Below are 23,697 nucleotides of genomic sequence, written 5' to 3'. Positions count from 1 at the left end.
TGTGTAAAAAATATATGAGTAGGTAGGTATTCTTAAATTGTACTGTCTATTAAGTCTTCGAATTGTATAGTTTTAACCATATTATTATAATGATCAACACATATTATACCGTACAAAAGTCGAAAAAACAATTTATGTAGGTACTTCATAATTATGTATCTTATGAAGAATCGTTACTCTTCACAGGATAAAGTACATTGTAAGACACTTATAGTTGATCTATTATCTAAAGTACATAGTTAGTTTCTATACAAATTAATAAAAAACTTAACTAATCTACCTAGTTAACTTAATTTAACCAAGTCAATATAAAATATTGATGGTTAATCCAACTTTGATAATAATTGGAGGATGCTGTGTTAACAGACATGATTGAAAATATGCTTTATAGAATATTAATGCTCATATTTATTAAATATAACATTTACAAGCTTAGAACTGTGTGTAACATATTACAATGTTAATTATTAATGTTGTTGGATTTTTGAAAGGGCTATGCACATTGAGTATGTCTCTCTAAGTATAATTATATCGTATATATTTCCATGTGAGTTTTGTGTCATATTCTGTAAAAATCACGTCTTAACTTCTTTAATTTACCGTTGGCGAGCAAAAAAAAACTTTTTAAACTAAAGGCTTATTAATTTAGTCGACTAAGTCTTTATAAAAATATTCATACTATTACCTACGTACATATAACTTAATTACCCAAGTATACAAAGTGTCCCACAAAGATCAGAGAAATTAAATAACTTTTGTTCTAGTGAATATTTTTAAGATTTTTTTTTTTAAATTAATTTATACTCATTTGCGCTATAAGCACCATATTTTTTGCGGCACTTAACGCTATAACACTCAGGGGGTTGTTACTTGTTTGAAATTACACTGTAAAAAAATCGCGGAATATATATATATATATAAATATATTAATATATACATATAATTTATAGATTATTATTATATGGGGCAGTATATGTATAGGTCATTTTAATTTACATATTTAGCAGTAAACTCGATTGGCCGAAAATAGTAATAGATGCAAATGCATTTATTATAAATTATAAAAGAAATGGGTATTATCGTTAATTTATAATCAATAGTATTATTTTAAAAACCAATAGGATAAAATTCGAATTAACAAAAAAATGTAACCATTAATAAAGTAGTTAAGAGTACATAAAGTATAAACATTGAACACTAATCCATAAAATAAAATATCATCACGTTTTTTTAAAACTATTCTAACCCTTCAATGTCCCGTTTTTTAATTTTATAACAAACAATTTTTTTATATAAAATAAATTATCAGGTATTTGAGAAAAATAAATAAAATAGTATACATCTGACAGAATTGCATGCATAGCATCTGGTAGATAGCGATTTCTTTATTTAATGTCTATAGCCATCTATTGCAATATATTTTTTCTAAGAATATAAATTTATGCAGCAAACATGTTACACTTCTGCTACAATAGGCACTGAAAGCCAAATACTAAAATTATTGCGATATTACCTATTTAGTAGCATTTTCAAACTGACTTAAAATGTAATTTCCTTGAGATATATGTACCAAAAACAAGAGGTCGTTAAAACGGTTTTTGTCGGGGATTTAATTAAAACCCCTACAATTTATTTTATTAAAGTACTACACCAGAATTTATTATGCTTAAGATTATGTTTTTTTGTACACTTACAGATTGTTCATTGTACCTACAAGGGGACGCCACTCACCCTATTTATTATTTGTTTGGTATAAGCAATACATTTTTTAGGAACTTAATATTTGGCTAAAACTGTTATGTATACGTCTAGTACAGTAATGTGGGTTCTTTGTTACGGTGATTTTTTTTTTGTTTACTAATACGCATTTATACTCATTTGTATTATACAGTTCAAACATTTATATTTGTATATCTTTTCTTAAAAAAACAAATTTGTCATCTTCCTAGCGTAATATTGTTAATATGTGTTCGTTGATTATCGACTATGTAATATTTAGAAAAAATTACTATTTAGCTAATAATTGTTTAATGTTAATTATAATATTCAAAATCCTTTTTTTTTTTTTAATTCTAGTGCTTTTCATGTGTGTTAACGTCGAGTTAAATTTAACCACGAACTCTTATATAATAAGAATAATACCAAACACAGATTTCAAGTTTAATAAATTGTTTATTTAAAATTATATCTGCTCACATACAACATAACAATGCTTAAAATGTAGTGTTGTCTACAAATAATTTTTATTTTTACTACGATACATGTTTTAATAGCTATAAAAATCTCACATAGTGAAATGATATAGCTTATATTTATAATATTAATAATAATAGTATTATAATTTATAGTTTATAGGATCACAACCAGGTCCCGTGGTTAAAACAATATCAATATTATTATTATCTATTATATTTCTCACATACATGTTGAATAGATTATAGTAGTATCTTAAACATACATGCGGTATTATTTTAATAGTATAGGTACATATTATATATAATATGGCGGGCGTTGTGATAAGTTTCATAAAATGGAGAACGTGTATGTTGTTATTAAATTTCTACAATGCAACGGTACGTAAAATATAGTATGAAATTTATGAATACATAAATATTGTGCACATTAATAAAAAAAATTAAGATTCTATTCTATTCTAAAAAACAGTCTCATTGAGTCGCGTATGACATTTGCGCATTAGCATATATTATAATAGTAATATTATCATATTTAAAAACAAAACAAGTGAAACACGGATAAATTTTACACTTATATTAATTACTATAGTCTATTACGTTCATGTATTTTTTTAAATATTCGTGAAAACCTTTGCACCCAAAAGGAAGATGAACAATATTTATTTTTACAAATTATTATAACCTATGACTTACAAATAGTTTTTAGTGTATGCGTGAATATAATATGTAATTATAATGTATAACATAAAAATTATAAATAGACTTTGACTAGAAAATAATAGGTATATTTGTTTTGCATTATTTTATAAACAACTATTATACATTGTAATAATAATATTATACTGTAATGTTGTTATGATTTTATTAGCTTAGAATAGCATTTCTCAAATATATTATATAAATATTAAGTTATAAGTAGTTATAGTAACATATTCATAGTATGTAAATTATGTAACTTTTTTTTTGTAATAATCAAATTTGTATATATTATATTTTAATATATACACAACATTGTAAAATATGGACGGCTGTACGACATGTGATTTGTTATTGCAAAATCGAAAAGGTTTTACGTCTTCTCTTTCCTTTAAAAAGGAATTAATAGTTTCACAATACATAAATAAAACTATATTTCATCCATATTCCACTACTAGGTTTCGAAAATTAAAAAAAAAAAAAAAATGTCGAAAAGAGGAATAAATTGTTTTTATTTAACGGTAAATAGTGAATACCTAATTATAAAAAAAAACATAGGATGTCGATAACGATAGCTTTAAAATTAATAAATAAATAAAAGTATTTACATTATCACAGAAAAACTAAACAAACCAGTTGTACTTTTAAATTAAATATACTATAAAATATGGCACTTTAAAACTAAAACATAGGCATAATATAATTAAAAAATAAACGGTTAAGTCCTAAACTGATTGGGGGTTGGAGTCTCAATAATATGGAAAACATTTTCATGTTTGTTAGAACCGGTAATATCATTATATTATATTTGTGGTAACTGCTCAGAGCAATTTTCTTGTTTAAGGAGCATACAAGTGACATTATTTTTTAAACGATTACAATTTCGAAAATGTAACGTATTCCTATTATAATAATTGTTTTAATTACACTCTATAATATACTATAATAGAATAGTGAAAAACTTCGATAGATTTGAAAGGTTATAAAACAAAATTTAATTTATAATAGGTGTGCCAAACTAAAAAATAAATAATATTAACAATTAAATTCAACATAACACGCTCGGGTTAAATTATTTATCTAAAAGAAAAATAAATTAATCATTAATATAATAGTGATACAAGATCATTAGTATTAGGAACATTTTGAGAGAGACGTGTAGAACAAAAGTTTATACTCAATTCAGTAATATTAAATACAGCCTATGTCCGTGTATAAATAAATAATAATAATCATGTATCGTGAAATATTTGCTCTTAAATTATATTTTAGTACAGCTTATATACTATAGTACGGTTATACTTTTTTTTGTCATAATATACATACTGTATCCACAAGTATACAGCTGTTGTTTTAGCTGAATAAATAAAATAAATAGGTAGATATACATTTTAGATTAGTTTTTATACTAGTTTTCAATTCCTAAATTCTATATAGTCATCACTCTTTATATACCAAATAATAAATTTAATTTACGTTTGTTTGTAAATTTAAAATAGCTACTTGCAAAATAATGGTCTATTGAAATAATACATGGTCGATGATACATGTTTTAATGAGTTGGTAGTGTTAAGTCACAATGCAAACATATGAAGTATAGAAGGGAAATTACAATTACTCTTGTCTAAGTATTAACATTTTGCTTGTTAAAGTTGGTTTTCTAATCATTTTCACCATTAGCATTTTACTTTAGCATACAATTTTTTAAAAAAAATAATAGCTCTAGTATACGAATAGCGAAATTAATTTCAAAGAATTAAATATATATCTTCACTACTACTGAAAATTTGCAACGAGTAATTCCTTGTTGGATGTCCAGTGTACATATATTTATAACGATAACAATTATCATAGAGGAACTAATGTTTGGGTATTTTAAACTTAATAGTACAATAATAATAGAAATAATATAGCTTAGATTTCCGTTTAAGTAATAGTAGAGTTACCTACTCTAAAGACTTTAAAGATTTTATCTAAAACGGACGTTCAAATACGACTTTTAGGATATAATATAAACAAAATATGTCAATAGAATAATAAATAATTATAAAAAAACGTTTTTAAGTAAACATCAGACAGGCGTTTAGAAGACAGTGTTAAAATTAAGTTTAGGAAAGGCCAAAGTTTTAGCGGTGGTCGAGATTCAATAATTATAATACGACACAAATTCTTACCCCACCAACAACAACAACCCAACATGACAACCAAAAAGAGCATATTTTGTAATTGAGAGTTTCACAACCATAAGTGATCATAAAACAAAACAATTTTATAAACCGAAGCATCGCGAGGAAAAGCCGATAGCTGTTTTGGTTTACTCTAGTTTTCTGAAGACTTTAAGTTAATTGACTTTTTTCAAAAATATAATTTTTGTTATTATTGTGCGCTTTGGTGACGAGGGCAAAGCAGTTAAAGTTTAAGATAATTTATGTTCGGGTGAGGGTGAAGGGGTAGTTTTTGGCAAAAGCAGGTTCTTGTGCATTTTATTGCATTGTAACGTGGTTACTGGTAACTGGGACGACACGGATATGCAAATGGGTTGATCGGTTTACGACGGCCGCTCAAGCGTTTGACTCTTTGAGGTTGTCGAAGTACTCCATCAGTTGCTTGTAGTCCATGCCCAGGTTAAGGTCGTCCAATTTGATCGTGTCCGCGTTGCCGGACGAGCCAGGTTGTTGCAGGTGCTGTTGTTGCTGTTGTTCAACAGCCGACGCCGTAGGTTCAAATGCGAACATAGGGTTGCCTATGATGGCCGCCCGCTTGACGTCCATCGACCTCCTATGACAGTTCTCCACGAACACCGGGTCGGAGTTCCTTTCCAGTGCCTTGCCGCTGTTCAACGGTCTGCTGCAGCCTGTGAATTCCATAAACATTCGATTAGTATAGGTAAAAGATCGAGCCTATAATGTTTAAATTGACCCAAATTATTTTTGAGTATACTCAAAGAACATGTGTTCCCTATTCAGTCCATTGTGTAAACAAATATCCTAGCGATTCAAGAACTGACTTCAACTATAAAGTAGCATATTGTTATAAACAAACATATTAGTTGTGCGATAGCTGGTTAAACAGTGCCTGAACACTTTACCGAAGCACCGGCTTTGTTCACATACCTTGACTTTTGTTGCGGTGATGATGATGATGGTGGTGATGACGTTTGGGTGGCGGCGGTGCCGATTCGTCGGTGTCTAACGTGTCTGTCACTCTGGCAGAAATGTTCGATTGTGTTCTATGGGGCGGCACAGGTGGACGATAGTCAGTAGGCTTCTCTAGGTTCTGATCGTTGGGCGTCGGAAGTCTGCAAATGCAGAAAAAATTATAGAAACTAACGCATTGTTTACGTTTTTTAACTATATAAACCAGAATTAAATAAGGTGTATTTATTATTTTAAGAAATAAACTAATATCGCGGCAAAGTCGATCGTTAGAACTTAATTATGTTTTACGTTGATGGAAATCAAACAAACTGAAAACATAATTACTTGGCGGTTGAATTCAAAGAAGTGAAAGATGGATAGAAGTAATAAAATATCAAGACGTTAAATTTAGAGTAATAAAAGCAAACCGAAGACCAAGATGGAATGCAGGAGCGGGTATTTATCGTTATGTTTTTCGAAATCGAATTAGTAAGGGCGCGGCCGCAATTAAACGGGTTAGTTCATTAAGGTTAGTAGACTACCTAATTATCGCTTTGGGGATACGTACCACGACCGAGGCTGCAAGTAACGTGTTCAGGGTTCAGATATGATAGTATATAGAAGAACAAAAAAAATCAATAGACAAACAACTTTTGACGGTAAATAACGACGGTGACTTTGTCGAATGCAGAAGGTAAAGTGGTGGCAATAAAAGAGAAAGAAAAGGAGTAAAAAATATAAAACTGAAAACCGCTGTTGGGAGGTTTCTACTGAATGTACATTATATAATAAAAGAAGGTATTGGCTTGAAATGGGCGATAAGGAAAATCGGATGTGCGCGGCAGATGGTTCTAATGGTTTTCTACACGCGTTTCCCCCTTTTACAGAGCCTCAATATTGCAAAACCAATACTCGGATAGTTACAAAAAACAAAATGCTCACACTTTCCACAGCTTATTGAAAACGACATTGCCGTTCTGGGATAGTCTGTTCTTGACGTTATAAGTGGACGTGTTGATTGCTGGAACATTTGAACTCTGGTTGCTGTTGTCGTCAACGCCATAAATAGGATTCGACAATATCCGCATGTTATCATTGTTGTTGCTGTTGTTGTGCGATTTATTACACATCGAGGGCACCAGCATGCCGGATGACCGTTCCAGAGTAGATCTTCCCAACCACACCCAGTCGTGGGCGTTTATAGTCTGTTCCTGAGACAAAGGTTTATTGGCTGCACCGGAGCATCCACCGTCATTTGCCCCGCCGTTCCTCATCAAAGATTTCTCTGATAAAACAATATAAAAATTACAAAAAATAATTAACGAACAAAGAGTTTTTTATGTGCGTGTTGATGTACTCACTCGTCACTTTGCAGGTAACTGGCGCCTCCAACGAAGTCTGTTTATACGTGGAAGCACACACTAAGCAGGCGATGACAAAGGCCAAGATGGCGAAACACAAAGTGGTCAACAGTGTATACATGCCCAGCTCGAAGGGACTCAAGTGGGTCTGGACTTTGTGAGCGTGCACCGTAGTACTACCCCCGGCGTTGCCAACCATATTGTTATTGTTGTTGTTGTTGTTGTTGTTGTTATGTTGGCGAGCTTGTACGGTCGGTTCATCGTTATTTTCATCTTTAATGCCAGTCAAACCTGGGCAAAAAAGGTTTAAACAATGTAATCGAACACTTGGAGAAGTGTTTTTTGCTTATTACAAACAAGTCAGACTATTTTCCGGTAGCGAAACTATAATCCTACACGCATTAACTTTTTGTAAACGAGAATATGAATATTTTGTTTTTATCCGAAGCGTACCCTTTGAAAAAAAATCCATTATAGGCACGTGTTCTCGTTTTTTAGATGATATTAGCAAAACCTAACAACGTTCTTTAGCTTCAATAAGACAAGATATGAATTCGAGCCAACGTAAACCGGCATATAATATATTATTCCAAACAAAATACAAATGTTATTATATTTTTTTAAATAATTATGTCACACATTTAAAACACTGTTATTGTGTTATAGCAGCAGTTGTAATTACTGATATTACTTAAAAACCGAAGGCGTTCATTTTCTCGGTGGCGTCTATTTTGATGATTACGCCCAAGTATTAATTACAAAATTACCGTATATTAGTCGAACCGCAGTCGTTGAAACCACGTAACGCTTTAAAAATATATCGGGAAGCATATTATGTTCAGCGCGAGTCTATTTCCAGAGATAATATTATGTATAGTACCTTTTAATGTGCGAAGCTAATTATTATCTAACGACCTACTGCTGCTGCTACCATTAGACCGACACAATAAAAACGCGTAGCCCGGTAATAAATTATGGCATTTCAATTGAGCGTATGGAGATTCGATTAACGGACCAACTAGTAATTGTTGGCCAAACAATAGCGCTTATAGAAAGCAAACAAAGACGTCGATTCAAAGAACTGCAGTCACCGGTTTTAAAGATAAAGTCGAAGCATCGGTGGTGCTTTCTCGTTCAACTTGCGGTACGGCTAATTGAATACAAACAAACAAAGGCTGTACATTATACCGAATTTCCTACGCTGTGGATTGAAAAGAAAATGGTCGACTACTACGGTAAGTATAATTGTTTAGGTAATTACTAAGGTCAATTAGGTTTATTGCGGTAATGCGAGCGGATCGAAACAATTTTATCCAAGTCGCGGTATTCATAAATAAGCGTTTCACATCAATAGGTACGGCGTCTTTATAGTGTTTTTTTATTGACTTCCATCCAGTACTATCAAGGGTACATTATAATTTATATTTTATACTGAAACTCGTTGCTTTAGGGCATAGAACAACATGGACAGAAGTGTTAATATATTTTATTAACAGTATAGGCTTACCTATTTTTTCTTTGTGATCCTTTTTTTCCTTGGGCGGTCCGACGTTGAGTATTCCACTGCCGCCGCCGTCGTTTTGCACGAACTGCTCTACAGCGTACGGGGACAACGAAAAGTCAACTTGTACGTCGGCGGCCGTTTCGCTGAGCGTCATTTGGGTCTTGCGACCACTGTTGCCCGCACCTCCAGCGCAAACGTCGGGCGGCCCGAACGATACGCGTAATAGTTGTCCCTTGCCCGATCCGACGGCTATGACGCGAGGATGCGGCGACGCGGCCATGGGCGCAAACGCCACAACGTCCGGGTTGATGGACTCAACGCGCAACGCGTAATCGGCCATGGCCACGGATCGCAAAGGCGTTCGCGTATCGTCCGAGAACCACAAATCAATGTCCAGCAGGCCTTCTTGATACTTGGCCGTCAGTTTACGGGTGACAGACGTCTCGGCTATGTAATTGTTGTCGGCCGCCGCGTCCGGTCGGATATTCAGCTGCAGTCCGGACACCACGTTCACCGCCAGTCTAGACACGCTCACCTTGTCGCTGACCACCCGGATTTCCTTAGACACCAGCACGTGCCCGGACAGCGCCGATATCACTTGGATCTCAGTTCTGCCCACGTTGTGGCCACGCACGATCTGTCCCGTGATGGACGCCACCCGGGGATCGGATGACCTCAGGTAATGCAGTAATAGATCGGTAACTTTCAGCCATGTCCTGCGGTTGACAAAGTAACTTACTCGGCCAGAATCGTGATCTGTCGCCTTGAATCTCGCATAGATCTGATATATACAACATACGAAAACACATTAAACCGTTTAATATTTAGTTGATAAATATTTAAAAAAAATATATTATATTATATTTTCAGTACATAAAAATACTGGAAACATTTAGGGAAATTGATTCACAACAAACATTACATTAAGCAAAATCAAGATCCTTCTATCGTAAAAAAAATAATTCGCGTTTATAGATCGTCTTGCTAAAATATTTTACGACGTGGATTATCTATGTGTGTACATATATTAATACTGTATATAACTTTCGAGTATTCGAATGATTTTAATGATTTTGAACTTCCCGAACGCATGCACATTGTTATCAATAAAGAAAAACAGCGGGAATATAATTTAAACGGCTCGTACTACACGTTTTAATTATGATACGACGGGCAAGTTCAATAAAACGTCATCTTCAATTCAATTGTTTCAAGTATGTACATCCGGTTCGTTCGTTTAAAAAGACACTAATAATTACCTCGACAGACGTCTGCTGGAATCTCAGCTGACAGCTCGCCTTCCTGTCGTACTCGTCGGCAACCATGTCCTCGGTGATCATCTCGTTGAGCCGGAAATCTATCGGTTTTAAACCGCCTTTGCTTTCGGTCGACCTCTTCAACTTGTTAGCGTAACTATACAAAAACCAAACATGTTGTCAGATTACTGTTACAATTGTTATCGTTTATAGGTGTCGTTACTCGTCCATGTCGTCGTCGGCTTCCACGCTAGCCGGCACTCTCCAACCTTTGACCTGGTTCAGTTTCTGGTCGGCGATGGTCAGGTCCATTTCGTTGATTTCCGGCACCCAAACAATAAAGTGTGCCGTGCCCGTGTAAGTCTCGTACTTGACGATCACCGTGGCGTTAGACGATCCCCGGATCTCCGAACCGTCTACGTACACCGAACTGCATGACGAAGTGACCTGTAAGAAGTGACCAAAGGTAATAATAGGAAACGACAAGGTCAACATTATGGAAATCACGTTTGCTCGCCAAAGCAATCTAACGTTTGTCGTCGAAATAATAATAATATTCCAAAGATAATTACTTTTAGAACGCTGTCGTCTTCCATCTGACACGTCGACTGACGGGTAACGTCCGAAATCTTACCGGAATAGCTCACCACGAACACCTTCATGGCGTGAGATATCTGCTTGCCGGTTAAGACGGCGGTGTTGATGATCTCCCAGTTCTATAAAAACACCAATCGAACCCAACTCGTTTCAATAATATTCAGAATGTTACGCACCGCTAATATACAGACGCCGCCTTTTCCTTTCGAGACCGAGGGCTTAGTATAGTTTTTTTGTATCAGAATACAAAAATCAGAAATCTAAAAATGTTTTGTTTTAAATATTTTATACGTTGTAGCTCGGGCTTTCGGCCCACATGTAATAATAAATAAATAATACGACGACACCGATTGCAACCCTTTATTGGTATGACCCGGCGTGTTCAATACATTCGGGGCGAAAGTCATCAAACTCATGTCAATGCCATCCCTGCGCGCGAAACGCCTCCGAATCAGAAGAGCAATAAACAATTTTGATTTTCCAATCGATTCGTCAATGCCGTTTGCGCGCCGCCTCCGCCGCTATTACATGTTCGCAGTTTCGCAGTAATGGTATTTGTCTATGAATAGGTCATATAAAGGTGAAACGCGGCACACACGTTTGTCACCGTCTGCCGATGTGCAACCCTCACGTGGGTACAAGCGGTGAGAACAGTGATTCATCGGCAACGGCTAGATGTGGGGAATGACAGGTGGCGCACAACGACCACATGGGCTGCACATCATAATATAGCGTTTACTACGCTCTGGGGATTTCGGCGCGGGAGCCTAAGCGGGCAAGCCATAATAACAATGATATATGTAATGTTGTACAGTGAGTCACAAGCGTGGCGGTTACAACGATGGAATTATTATTAATTGAGTTTTCCACACGTGTGCGCACGCCGAACAAAAATAATATGACATCGCGTATTATAATAATACCATGACCGAAGCTCCGTTGAAGTTAAAGTTTTGAACAAAGTTTGACGAAATAAAACTGAGCAAGTGCCAATATGTCAACAGGCATCGCGGGTCACGACGGCAATCGTTTCAACTGTGCCATTTGTAAAATTAGCAACAACAACCGATTACGCAATCCGTCGTAATCAGTTAAATATCCCCAGTAATTTCAATGAAATAGCATAGGATGGAGTGAGATCTTCGTAGTTTTCAGTTTGCACGCACACCCGTTATGTTTACCCGTACGCTCGACGTGTTATCGTGGCAAACAGCTGTCGCGTTATTATTAAAACGGTATAGTTACAAAGGTCGGTTAGGGGAGGGCGATCAGGCAAGATAGGCGCTTCTTAAGACCACGCGTATTTGTTGTAAAATCAAAATAATGATACATTATTGTTACAGTTATTGTTATTATGAGTTTCAAAACTACTTTTGCCTTTACAAAATATAACAGATAAATACGACAGATCGTAAACAGCCATCTAATGATCAAGAATAGACGTTATAGGTAAAATGATGACTACATCCTACTAACTTGAATACAAATTATCGCTTAACTGACCGTGAGCGTTAGATTGATTTGAATAAAAGGCTAATATTTTTGCTACCAAACAAAAGCTAAATAAAAAACAACAGATTTCTGATTTTTGATTTTCTTAGTACGTTTTTTTTTAAATATACGTTTGAGTAAATAATCAATACTTGTTGGGTGCATACCTTGGATATAGGGAGTACGGCTTCCGTGTCGTCCTTGTGTATCTCAAAACGAGCAGATATCTTACGCTTGACTCCGTCCAGCACGCCGTTGACTCCGTCCAAGTAAAGCATTTTAGTGGCACCAGCGGCACGTCTTACTGACCTGCGTTGACCAGCTACCAGAGCTGCTTGTCTGCGATGGTGTTTGTACGCGGAACGATGGCGGTCTGCTTTGGGCGGCACGGCGGCGGACGTCCAATTGGTACTGTTGCCAGTAGCCTCCATGACATACTGCACCGTCCACACGACTCGTCCCTCGTCCCAAACGTCCTCCGCTTCCGTGTCAACCTGAAGCAACCACTGGAGCACTTCTTCGTACCTGGAATTGGGCCAAGCAGTCTGCCCGTTGTTGGGTAAACCCTTGTGCACGGCGGTCACTGTGATCTGAGTGCCTTTCGGGTTCGAAGTGTAGTTTACGGTCCACCGATCCGGAGCGCTATTCTCGGCGTTTAAAACGCGCAATCCGTTTTTGACTTTGGCTCTGTAAAAAAATAGCAATCATTGCAAAACGCAACCGCGATAAATATGATGTTTTGTCGTCGATAACTTACCTGAGTATGAAGCCTTTGATGTTCTGTACCTTGGGCCCGGCGTCGAAAAAGACGGGAACGTACGTAAACGATTTGGGATAAAGTGGCGCCGACGGCACGAGAGTTAACAGGTAAGCGTCCGTCTTGAGTTCTTTGTACGGTCGTTGGGCATGTTCCAAGGCGGCTTGTCCGATGTAGGTGAACGGTTGCAGCTGAACGTCCGATTGACTGCACCTGTGGTCGGACTCCAACAGCGCGTACGATATCTGCACGTATCGTTGTGGCGTCTTCACCGGCTTGGCGTCGGGCGGGTTCATCGGCGGCCACCACTTGGCCGGCAACACCAGCCTTGCGGTACACACACCGTCCTTGGGGTCCGGTTTGCAGGCGGCTGTCACCGGACGGTCGGAGCCTTCGAACGTAGCCTTGGCTACCGCACACAGTTTCCCGTACGACGATCGCAATCCAGGGCCGCCGGTCGCGCCTCCCTTGTCACTGATACCGCCAATACCACCGACCACCACCGAAGCGGACGGCGGTGGCCTGACCACGCTGTAGCCGACGTGGAACAACGTCCTGACCACTGGATTCTCGCGGTACACGTGTTCCTGGACGAGGTGCGCGGATACGTCCATCGACGAGATGTCGGCGGCCAACGAGGACGGCGGTGAGCCGGTGCCGTTGTAATTATTGGACATGGCGGCGCTCGGGTCTGGGATGAGATACCGGGACGGCACGGTCTGCTTGGTGGAAAACGGCCCGTAGCTGGCACGGATCGACGTCTGAGGCACATCCTGTAAAACTGTAAACCTGTCTATGCTCAGCACGGCGCCTTCGTTATCGTCGGACTGCTGTTGTTGCGACTGACGGCCTGTTCCCAGAGGATGACGAACGAAGAATCCTCCGTCCGGGTTGTCAAAGTGTACCTCCACGGGCGAGACATAACCTTTAAACATACAAACGATACCATTAAGATTTCGAATAATTAAAACTTTTAATCGCAGTCACACACTTACAGTACTGGACTATGCATGTCTGTGCAAGTGTGTAATCGATAAATCTTACATGATATTATATGATATTAAGAAATATGAATAATTGGTTTGAGAACCATTGTCAGTTAAAAAAACATAATCAAGTACACCATAACATAAGAATACAGTTATCATAATAACCAATCAAGAAAATCGTTTGTAATATGTTTTTAAGAACGATCATCTTAATTAAGGCAAAATTTCACTAAAAACAAAAGTAGGGGTAAAACTAATACCAGTGAATCGATTTAAGCCGACGAGTGGTTCAAGGGTAGATTTCCATTTTGTTTTTTTTTTTCGGTTGTGCGTATAGTCGAACAGACACGCTACAGTGGTATTAGTATACCCGACTTAGATGGTATATACGACGAGTGTTGTTGTTTTAAACAAAGAACACGGCACATAGCAACCAATTGAATCGTAAAGCGATAAACTTTTGGCAAACTACCGATAATCGCGTTCATAAAAGGCGCCGTTAAATTATTATGTGTGTTTATGGAACGGATTTTACCTAAGTTCAACAGTTGTACCCCGTGCCGAAGGGGGTGGAGGGCGGTTGCGGGTCTCCTCCAGTGTTAAGTTTATATTAATGTTATTTTGTATACGCGTGGTAAATACCAAAAGTCGGTTTATTCGATACCAGTGCCGACCATATTAACTTGCACGGTTTTGTACTCGGCCAACATACGCGGTCGCCGCTTAAAAGTTTACTCGGTCGTGTACGCGACACGAATTATTATTTGTTTGTGCGACTATTCGGAAACTCGAGTTGGTCGAGTTTTACTCTCATATTGACTCATGTCCAAAATAAAAAAACGTAAACCTATAAAAAAAATCACAAAAACCCCGCGTTTAACGTAGAAAATTTTGCCAAGCATTTCAGAATTTTATTAAATAACGACAACGTATAGCTAAGCCGGTTTTAGGCTTCTAACAATGTTCAAATCGGGTTGCATTCAAAAACTTGATAAAAAATTCTGTACAAAGAACCAATAGTTAAGCTTATCGATACATTAAACGTTTTTTAATCGACTAATTTTAAATTCTTAACAAAACAAAATGTAGCAAAACAGTGAACACGTTGCAGGATTTTTTTCAAGTGCTTTACCATAAAATTATGCCTTAATGCAGCTAGTGCCATATTGGCTTGACAATACACTGACTTTAGTTATAAAATTTTATGGGAAAATGACACGGTAGTGTAGAAAATGGCCTTTATTTTGGTTCCTTTGTAAAACAAATGAGTTAAATTACCATGCGGATCAAGAGACAACTGACAAGTGAACTTTGGAAATACAACAAGGAAAGCGTGACAAAGAGGTCTGTCGAAGTAAATCCTTTATCTTACACAAAATATTTAATGATAGTGGGGAAAACTTAATTTCACTGTTTGAATTTCCCATGGAAAACATCACGTTCCCTTATTTAGTTTATATTACCGGATGTTTGATTACAAAAGTTTGTTTTTGTACGATGAATATTCGCGTTAACACATGACTTTTCTTATGAAAATTATCATATTATAAGTATGTTATTTGATAGTTTTAAATAACATTTCATATCCTTTTTGCTCTATTTGTATTACTGAAATACCGCCAGTCTTGTCGATTAGTAAACCACGCACGGCCGCCACCGACAAACCCACGTGGGAAAAGCTTAACGCAATAAACTTTTTCGCCGAAAATTCACACAAAAGAATAATATATATATATATACATATACACACGGGTTCGTTGCTTGGTTCGAGTTCATGCGGTTCTATAAGGAGTTTATTAGTATCCGTTTCGGATGAAAAGCACGTTCGCTAACTTATTTTATTGAATGCGGCAAAACTGCTATAAGTTTGCGAAATCGATACGACCGACCTACACATCAATAATTATAATACATAAATAAAACATACAACGAGAAACACTCCAAATAGATATATCGTAAAAAATAGAACCGTTGTTTTCTTGTAAAGATTGACTTTTTAGACACCTATGGGTCGCGAACGGGTTGATTTGGTACAACCATGTTCATTTATAGTTTATGTTATTATGATGTTTGCACACACTTGTTCGTGACCTGTACAAGTTAAGACTTTGACGATAAGAGTAAAGAGAAAAATAGTAGGCTCAGAATAAAAGAGTTTTTATTAAGAAAAAAATATATTTTCGATTTTGTAAGTAACAAATTTTGGTATTTACTGCGAATATTTTACAATTTGAGGTTGTATTAATGAACAAGGAAAATTTGCAGGTCTATGAGAATTATTTTAACTGAAAGTGGTATGTCACTTTAATATAAACGCTTCGATGCGAATCTGTAGAATTTAAAACTACCAAAAAAAAGTATTGTAAGAGCTACAATATGGTTAAATTTATATTTTTAATACTAAGGATCGTCAATACGATTAGGAATTCAGTTGTCTATAATAATTTGTTGGTATTGTTACCCATACACCGTATTTAACAATATAATGAGACTATTTTTATTTTTCAGATACATGTTGTTGAAATTCCGACTTTTCCCCTGATTTGAGTTTATTTATTTATTGTTAAGTTTTCAAGTTAAATAAATATATGATTCGTTTTGAACTTAACCAATATAATTTCGTATAGTATAACTTAAATCTTAATGCAATAAAGGTTATTTATTAAATTGCCAGCTTTAATAACTTCCGGCAATAACCGTACAATAATATGTCAGTTTATCGTACCTAGCCGGTTTCCGTTTTACTATACACCAAAGTCTAACTGACGTGAAACTAAATAATGATTATTTTCAATAATACATGATTTATTTTTAAACCATTTGAAAACTAATATTCATTTTGACACGCTCGAACGGTAACGTTGTACACGATTGGATTTGTGTAAATGCGGAAAACGCAATGCGGCGGTTTACATATATTATGTACATTATGTCATCATCATAATAATTGTATTTTTATTTTTTGAAACCCTTCGAAACGTTTTATACGCATACACACATAAATGATTAAAACGAAATCGAATTTCCGACAATACCGTCCCAGTAACCATGTACAAAGTGAATACGATGAACTGACAGACGTACACGGTACACACTACATAGGTATTATAATTTGTATGTAAATTTGTCATATCAAAGCGATACGCAGAGCAAACAACGCCATGTGTGTTTAAAACGAACGCCATAAAGCGTTTTTGTAATTATTATTATTGTTATTATTATTATTACTATTATTGTTGCAGCGTTGAACGTTATACAGATACCTACAGTGTTTACATGATGTATATTTAACATGTAATACTGTTTGCAATTGTTAATGAGTTGCCGTTGCTCTCGATACGATGCATCTACAAAGTGGGATATATCATGTACACACGTGGGAAAGACACTAAACGTTTTAATTATCGCCCAATTTTTGCGCAATTAGTACACATTATACATATTATATGCGAGAAGCGGTTGTTTCGATGTAGTCATTTGTTGTAATAATATACTTGCGTTCAGAAATCGGGTTCTCGGCAGCAACGCGGCAAAGACAACAACAGTAAAAAAAAATATTATAAGCAAACAGGTTACAAGACAAAAAAACACAAGTGACTACTATGTATAATGATTTCGTCTTAGGAACGTTTAACATAGCCGAAAAAATAAAACACATCAATAACAAGGAAAAAGATCCACAGAGAGATTAGCTAACTACTAGACGTCGAATATCATATAATTATTTTGTTTTAAACGAGTCTTTGTTGTACACGCTAAAAAACTATACACACATACAGGGTGGTTCATTGAAAGATAAGACATTTTTTTCCCTTGAAATAATTACCATCTTGTAGTTTTTCTTTTTGGGGACACCTTAGTTATTTTATTCTTTTAGGATATTAAACAATATTCAATTTTGTGTCTTTTTAAATTTTTTTTAGAGCTCAAACAACTTTTCAATCTTAAACTATAAAGTACATAATTAATTATCATTTTAAAACGGAAAGCGCTATTTATTAATTGGCAAAAGATAGGAAATATTTGACAAAAATTGATCTAATAGCCATTTTTCATATGCCTACTTATTTCAATGTGAACACATATTACAATTTTCTAATTATAATACTTTTAAAGATATTTTTCTCCGAGTTATGACAAAAGTTTGATAAAAAATGACTTTTGTAGATGTCATTTTCTTGCGTATCTATTGACGGATTTCAAGTTTTTTTATTTTTATGCGAAGCTTACTGTTTTTTCTTAGTATGTGGGTGGGGGCCAGAATACACCCACGGCAATCCATGCCCGTCGTAAAAGGCGACCAAAATGGACCTAGCAATGGGCAGCAACAATGTTAGTATCAAGTATAGATTTATCTATACTTGAATAACATCCCTTAGTAATAAGAGATGCCATTGCGACGCAGAAGGCAACGGGATACCACTGCATTAATTTTCCCAAATACCAATCAATGAAGGTTAAACATCAGAGAAGAATGGAGAACCAGATTTGCAACGACAAGGCAATGCCTTTAGTAGAGAAGAAGAGTAATTATCCAAAACTGGTTATCGACCAGTCGAAATGTTCAGCAAATTATTTTCAATTTAAAAAGTTAACCATATATGTTACCATTTAAGTTTCAAAAGTTGATAGAGCTCTGGAAAATACTAAAAAAGGTAAAGATTTAGTAATTTTATAATATTGTTTAACAACATAAATGAAATGTCTTAAAAAATATAAACCACAAAGTTGCAAATATTTTAAGAAAAAATAAGTTTTGTTCTAAATAAATGACCATTAGCCATGTACACATACAACAAAAAAATAATGGAAAAACGTGTGAGTGGCCATATAATACAGCCCAATGAGATTCGGTCGCTCTGATAGCTCCTCGGAAATATTATTTTTCGAATATAAATGGAGAACCTATCTGTAGACCCGCCGAAGGATTATCAAGAAATTTAATACTGTGCTCGATGATTTGTGTGTGGGTTTTATCGTGTGAAGATGGGAATAAAATAACAGGCCTCTCACTAGAATTCAATACTGACAACTGACCAGAACATGTCTTACACAACGTTAATGATTCGGTGACCGATAGGGGCCAACTGATAATAGATATGATAGTTATGATAACGATCTATAACCAAGTCTGCTAACTCCCTATACGGAAAAGCGTAGCCGTTTGGTTCTAATATGGTGGCCTCACAAGTTCATTCATCAGTCGACACGTTTTTTTGTTGTTCGCACGTGAAACATCACTTGTGAGGCCGATGGAGACCGCCATATTGGAACCAAACGGCTATCGTAGTTATAACAACAACAGAATGTTTTCCAATTTCATTCGAGAAGTTTAAAACAAAGGTAGTTAAGTAAATTGACATTTAAATTTGTGTTATTTTAATATCTAAATAGCAAATAGCGAATGTTATATAAAATTATAATGTTTTTTTTTTTTATTCTCGTCTTCAGATAGAACAGCTTCGTCAGCTGTTGTCTATAAATATGTTACTAGCATTGGATACTGTTATTCACTGGTAATTTGTGTGTGTATGGAACGCGGTAGAAGTAGACAGCTGTTTGCTTATAAAATATGCGATTCATATCACCGGCAAAAGCAAACCCCATTCGGTTGTATAGTTAATTCGAATATTTACATATTATACCGACGCGGCTGTGTAACAATTGTTAGCCTGGTACAGTCACGACCATTTCGACAGGGATTAAAAGTAATAACAACTATGGTAAAATCGTATATAATAATATACTACTTGCATTTACTATACTATTCAATATTCATATTATACAGGTTCTTGGTAGTATTATAAACCCTAATGGAGACAGACAGAAGAAGACGCTTAAAAAAGGGGGCAAGGGTTACATTCTACACACATAACACCTGCCGGAGGGCATCGTCAAACAGGTGTTAGTCTGCCGGTTTTCGATTTCTGAATTTAATTAATCGAACGGTCGGACTCATCGAACGGTTATAGTGAAATGTTTGACGTTTTTTTTTTTACAGCTTGCCGTCGCTGTTGTCGCCATAATATTATATACCATGTTGTATTGCAATATGCGGGCGCCATGGCTCCGAGGGGTTTTCTCTAGAGTAATACCGGTAGAAAAAAATGTATATAATATAAAACGTTGAATACGTGAAAAAAATAAAAAGGAATTCACCGCAACAGTCGCAGCAAATCAGAGCACCGTAAAAATGCGTCCCAAAGGGAATGCTCGTTTGACTTCTATATACAATAATAAAGCTAAAGAATGTATCCTGCGGCGAGGAGGACGATTGAGTATAACCGTTCAAAGGCTCAAGAGATGATGTAAATAATAATAATAATAAAGACGTTCGATTTAGTGGGCACAACAACGGTATGTACAATACACCGTGGCCGTTAAAGAAAACGATCGACGACGTTCCTCTTAATAGTTGACGATAACATCTCTGAGGTATTTTGAAGAAAAAATAAAATGTTTCAAAATGTGTTTCGGTTTGTTGATCTTAAACGATCAGATTCGGCGCTAAATTTAAAATCAATATATTCATGGAAATGTTCTCTTGTTTTTTTTTTTGTCAAGTTATAAATTATTATCTGTACTTGTTCGGCATCCGGATATCTCATTCGTCTTGAGGAAACGTTTTAAATAACATTATTATGTAATCCGATAAAAACCTTAGAATACATGGAAGTCACGAAGAAGGTGTTTACATTTACACATTTTTTACTCTAAAAACTTCTCTTTCCACAAAGCCAAAACGGTGCTCGCATTCCTAAAAGATATTTTAGACAATGAAGAAAGGTACAACCTTCATCCGGTATTACACCGTGTCTTTTTTTTATTTCTAAAGGGGTTGCTTTTTGTCCCATCCCCCCATTCAAGTGGATATATAAACCACGTCCGCTTCGTGCCACTACAGCTCAAGTGTACAATACATTTCACAAAGCCAAAACAAAGGCAAGGACCCAAGTAAGGTTACACGTTTGTAAACAAATTTATAACGCCAAATTTGTTTCAAGATCAAATTATATCAACTTATATAAGCGACCCTAATCCAAATTCGAAAAATGAAAATGTTTTTTACCTTCGATGTTTTGAAAAATAAAATTACAGTTTCTTGAAAACATGCGTTCTTTTTGCACCAACCTTATATTTGTTTATGTCGCCTAGTATTTAATAGGACTTACAAAAACGCGATTGCATGCCTGTTTTGTTCGACGTTATAACCAATGCACTAATGTGCTTTTATGTGCCAACACAAAAACGATTGTGCATTACATTTAACGACTGGCTAAATAATATAATTTCTAAAAGTATAAAATTTAATTGTCTCGACATTATTGAGAAATGGTTTTACTGAAAAGAGACTAACGATAAAATTTGTTAAGAATCCGATATAATAACTTAAAACGTATTTTATTTATCTTTTTTGTTAAGGTTAAATTATATAATTGAATTTAAATAATATCGCGATTTTAATAATCGGTGTAGTAATATATTATAATATAGCTTACAAAGCAGATTCGTTTTTAATTAAACAATCGGCTTAACGCAGTCACAGTATACTGCTAAGCGACACCTTTAACTTTCCACTATAAGGCAAGACAATTAAAACAAAACAGTAAATTTTAATTTGATTTATAATAATTGTCTTTCAAGTTTCTTCGAACTACTGCAACGCTTAGGTAATTACTTTTGCTTACCGTCTTTTGTTTTTTTGAAACGTTTAAGTTGTATAAATTATAATTTGCAATTAAGTATAAACGTCAGTTGTGTATTATTCCCCAGCTAATTTAAACTGTTTACTTTAAAAAATGTAAAATATATTAAACTAAAAAAATATCTTATATAAAGTATATAAGAGTAAAGTAAATAATCAATCTGTATTTCATTCAGAATGTAACGAGGACACTGTTCAGTTGCTTTAAAATTAGTATGCAGATATTTTCATATATTTTGTAAGTTATTGATCGTCCTGATGTCTAAAGAAAACAATCTTTATTATTCATCATATAAAAGAAAAAACATTACATTTTATCTTTTTTTTTCTTCTTTTTTAATATTTTGAAATAAGTATGTTTACTGGTATATCGTAAAATAAATATATTTAAATAATAATGGGTGCGTTATCTTCTTGTTCTGATGCCTCGAGTCGAATAATATTGAAAGACATGGCGTCGGCCACCCTAGTCCTACACCTCCATAGAGCTTGATTTTCTACATCTCATTCAACCACCCAAGCTATCCTCATATCACTCTTTATTCCATCTATCCATCTTTTCTTTGGTCTTCCTCTTCCTCTTTTTCCCTCTACATTCATCTTCATAACACCTCTCACTGCCTCTGTCTCAACTCTTCTCATAACATAACCGAACCATATCAACCTATCCTCTCTCATTTTTCCCACAATTGATGCAACTCTTAGACTCCCCTTATGTATTCATTTCTTATTCTATCTTCCCTATCCACTCATCCATCTTAGCAGCATTCTCAGACAAATTTCTATTACTATGATATTATTGTCTAATACCGAATGAGACACCAGAAAAATCTTTGACATTAGTTATTTCATAACCGAGATAATAATCTCGAGGTTTTATGCAATTATTTTAGAAGTCCATAAATGTAATAGATTTAGTTTCTGTAGAATAAACATCAATAACGCCATAAATGCCTGCGACTTCAACGAAATCGTTTAAATTGATTAACGGACTGCGGACTAGTTTTTATATAATAGTACAAAACATGTTATTTTAAATTGGTCGTCAAACTTTTGAATTCCAGTGAACAGAGGCAGTGTGAGAACGAACTTTACTCGGTAAAACACTTTACTCAAACACTTAAAAGACTACAATTATTTAAAATGTGGACACACTGACGAACGCTATGTATTTCTTGGGAAGACTGGATAACGAATAATGAGCACTACGGAGAATTAAAAAGATGGCTAAGATTGTTTTCACGGAAAAACTTTAGACACTAAAATAATCGGGTCACGTGATGAGAAACGAGAAATATAAGTTACTCCAACTAAAATTCCAGGGAAAAAATCAAGGAAAGAAAGGCTTTTGCAGAAGATGGATATCATGGTTAAAGAATCTTCGGAAATCGTATAATACAACATCAGCTGACCTGATTCAAAGTAACACATGTAAAGTTAGGCTTGCCAGTATGATCCTCAATCTGTCTAGAGAGACGGTGTAAAAAGGACTCGACCTAAAAACAATTATATGTATATTGATATAAAGTAATGTTTATATTTTAACAGAGTTCGCAAAACAAAATACAATACCATTAATGTAGGTAAAATGAATTATAATTTTGCTACAAGAACCAAATACATTGGTTTTTTTTAAGATATTAATTATCAGTTTTCACTGAATAAGAATTAAGAGTTTGATTTTGTGAAACAAAACAAGTTTTCCCAAATACCCCAAAACTCAGTTTTTTCTTTTTTCAGGAATTTTTTATACGAAAAAAAAATGAATAAAATTTTTATTTAATTAACATTTTAAAAGAAAATGTGACAATTCTGATTTCAATAATGAGAAATAATTTTCAAAAATTGCGTACTAAACATTTTTGTTAAAGCAACAAGTTTATTTATACCATTAGCCTACATTTGCTCTAGGCCATCTGGAAAATTCATACTTCAACACTGCCCTCTCCACCGTTGTCCTTGCCAGTGAACAACAGATACATGCATGAATTTATTTATGGTTTGCGGTT

At 35.0% G+C, this 23,697-nt stretch overlaps 1 protein-coding gene across 1 annotated transcript in view; it reads right to left on the bottom strand.

The window, feature by feature from the left end:
• Positions 1–2,152: 2,152 nt before the first annotated feature.
• Positions 2,153–23,697, bottom strand: part of LOC126838376 (transmembrane protein 132E) — a 46,379-nt gene continuing 24,834 nt past the window's right edge. The window contains exons 2-11 of the mRNA XM_050572740.1: positions 12,995–13,919; positions 12,405–12,924; positions 10,722–10,865; positions 10,373–10,596; positions 10,153–10,306; positions 8,897–9,674; positions 7,390–7,680; positions 6,971–7,313; positions 6,005–6,189; positions 2,153–5,745 (exon numbers count right to left, since the gene is read on the bottom strand). Of these exons, the coding sequence (XP_050428697.1) occupies positions 5,453–5,745; positions 6,005–6,189; positions 6,971–7,313; positions 7,390–7,680; positions 8,897–9,674; positions 10,153–10,306; positions 10,373–10,596; positions 10,722–10,865; positions 12,405–12,924; positions 12,995–13,919 (3,857 nt within the window). The 3' untranslated portion in view covers positions 2,153–5,452. The remainder of the gene's footprint in view (positions 5,746–6,004; positions 6,190–6,970; positions 7,314–7,389; positions 7,681–8,896; positions 9,675–10,152; positions 10,307–10,372; positions 10,597–10,721; positions 10,866–12,404; positions 12,925–12,994; positions 13,920–23,697) is intronic.

This window comes from Adelges cooleyi, unplaced genomic scaffold (genome assembly GCF_023614345.1).
Source record: "Adelges cooleyi isolate 19-005CV unplaced genomic scaffold, UGA_ACOO_1.1 ACOO_flye_CR_arks_rails_tigmint_CR_PRNA_30, whole genome shotgun sequence".
Classification (NCBI taxonomy): domain Eukaryota; kingdom Metazoa; phylum Arthropoda; class Insecta; order Hemiptera; family Adelgidae; genus Adelges; species Adelges cooleyi.
Note: the sequence above shows the minus strand (reverse complement) of the source record. Positions and strands in the feature narration are given on the sequence as shown.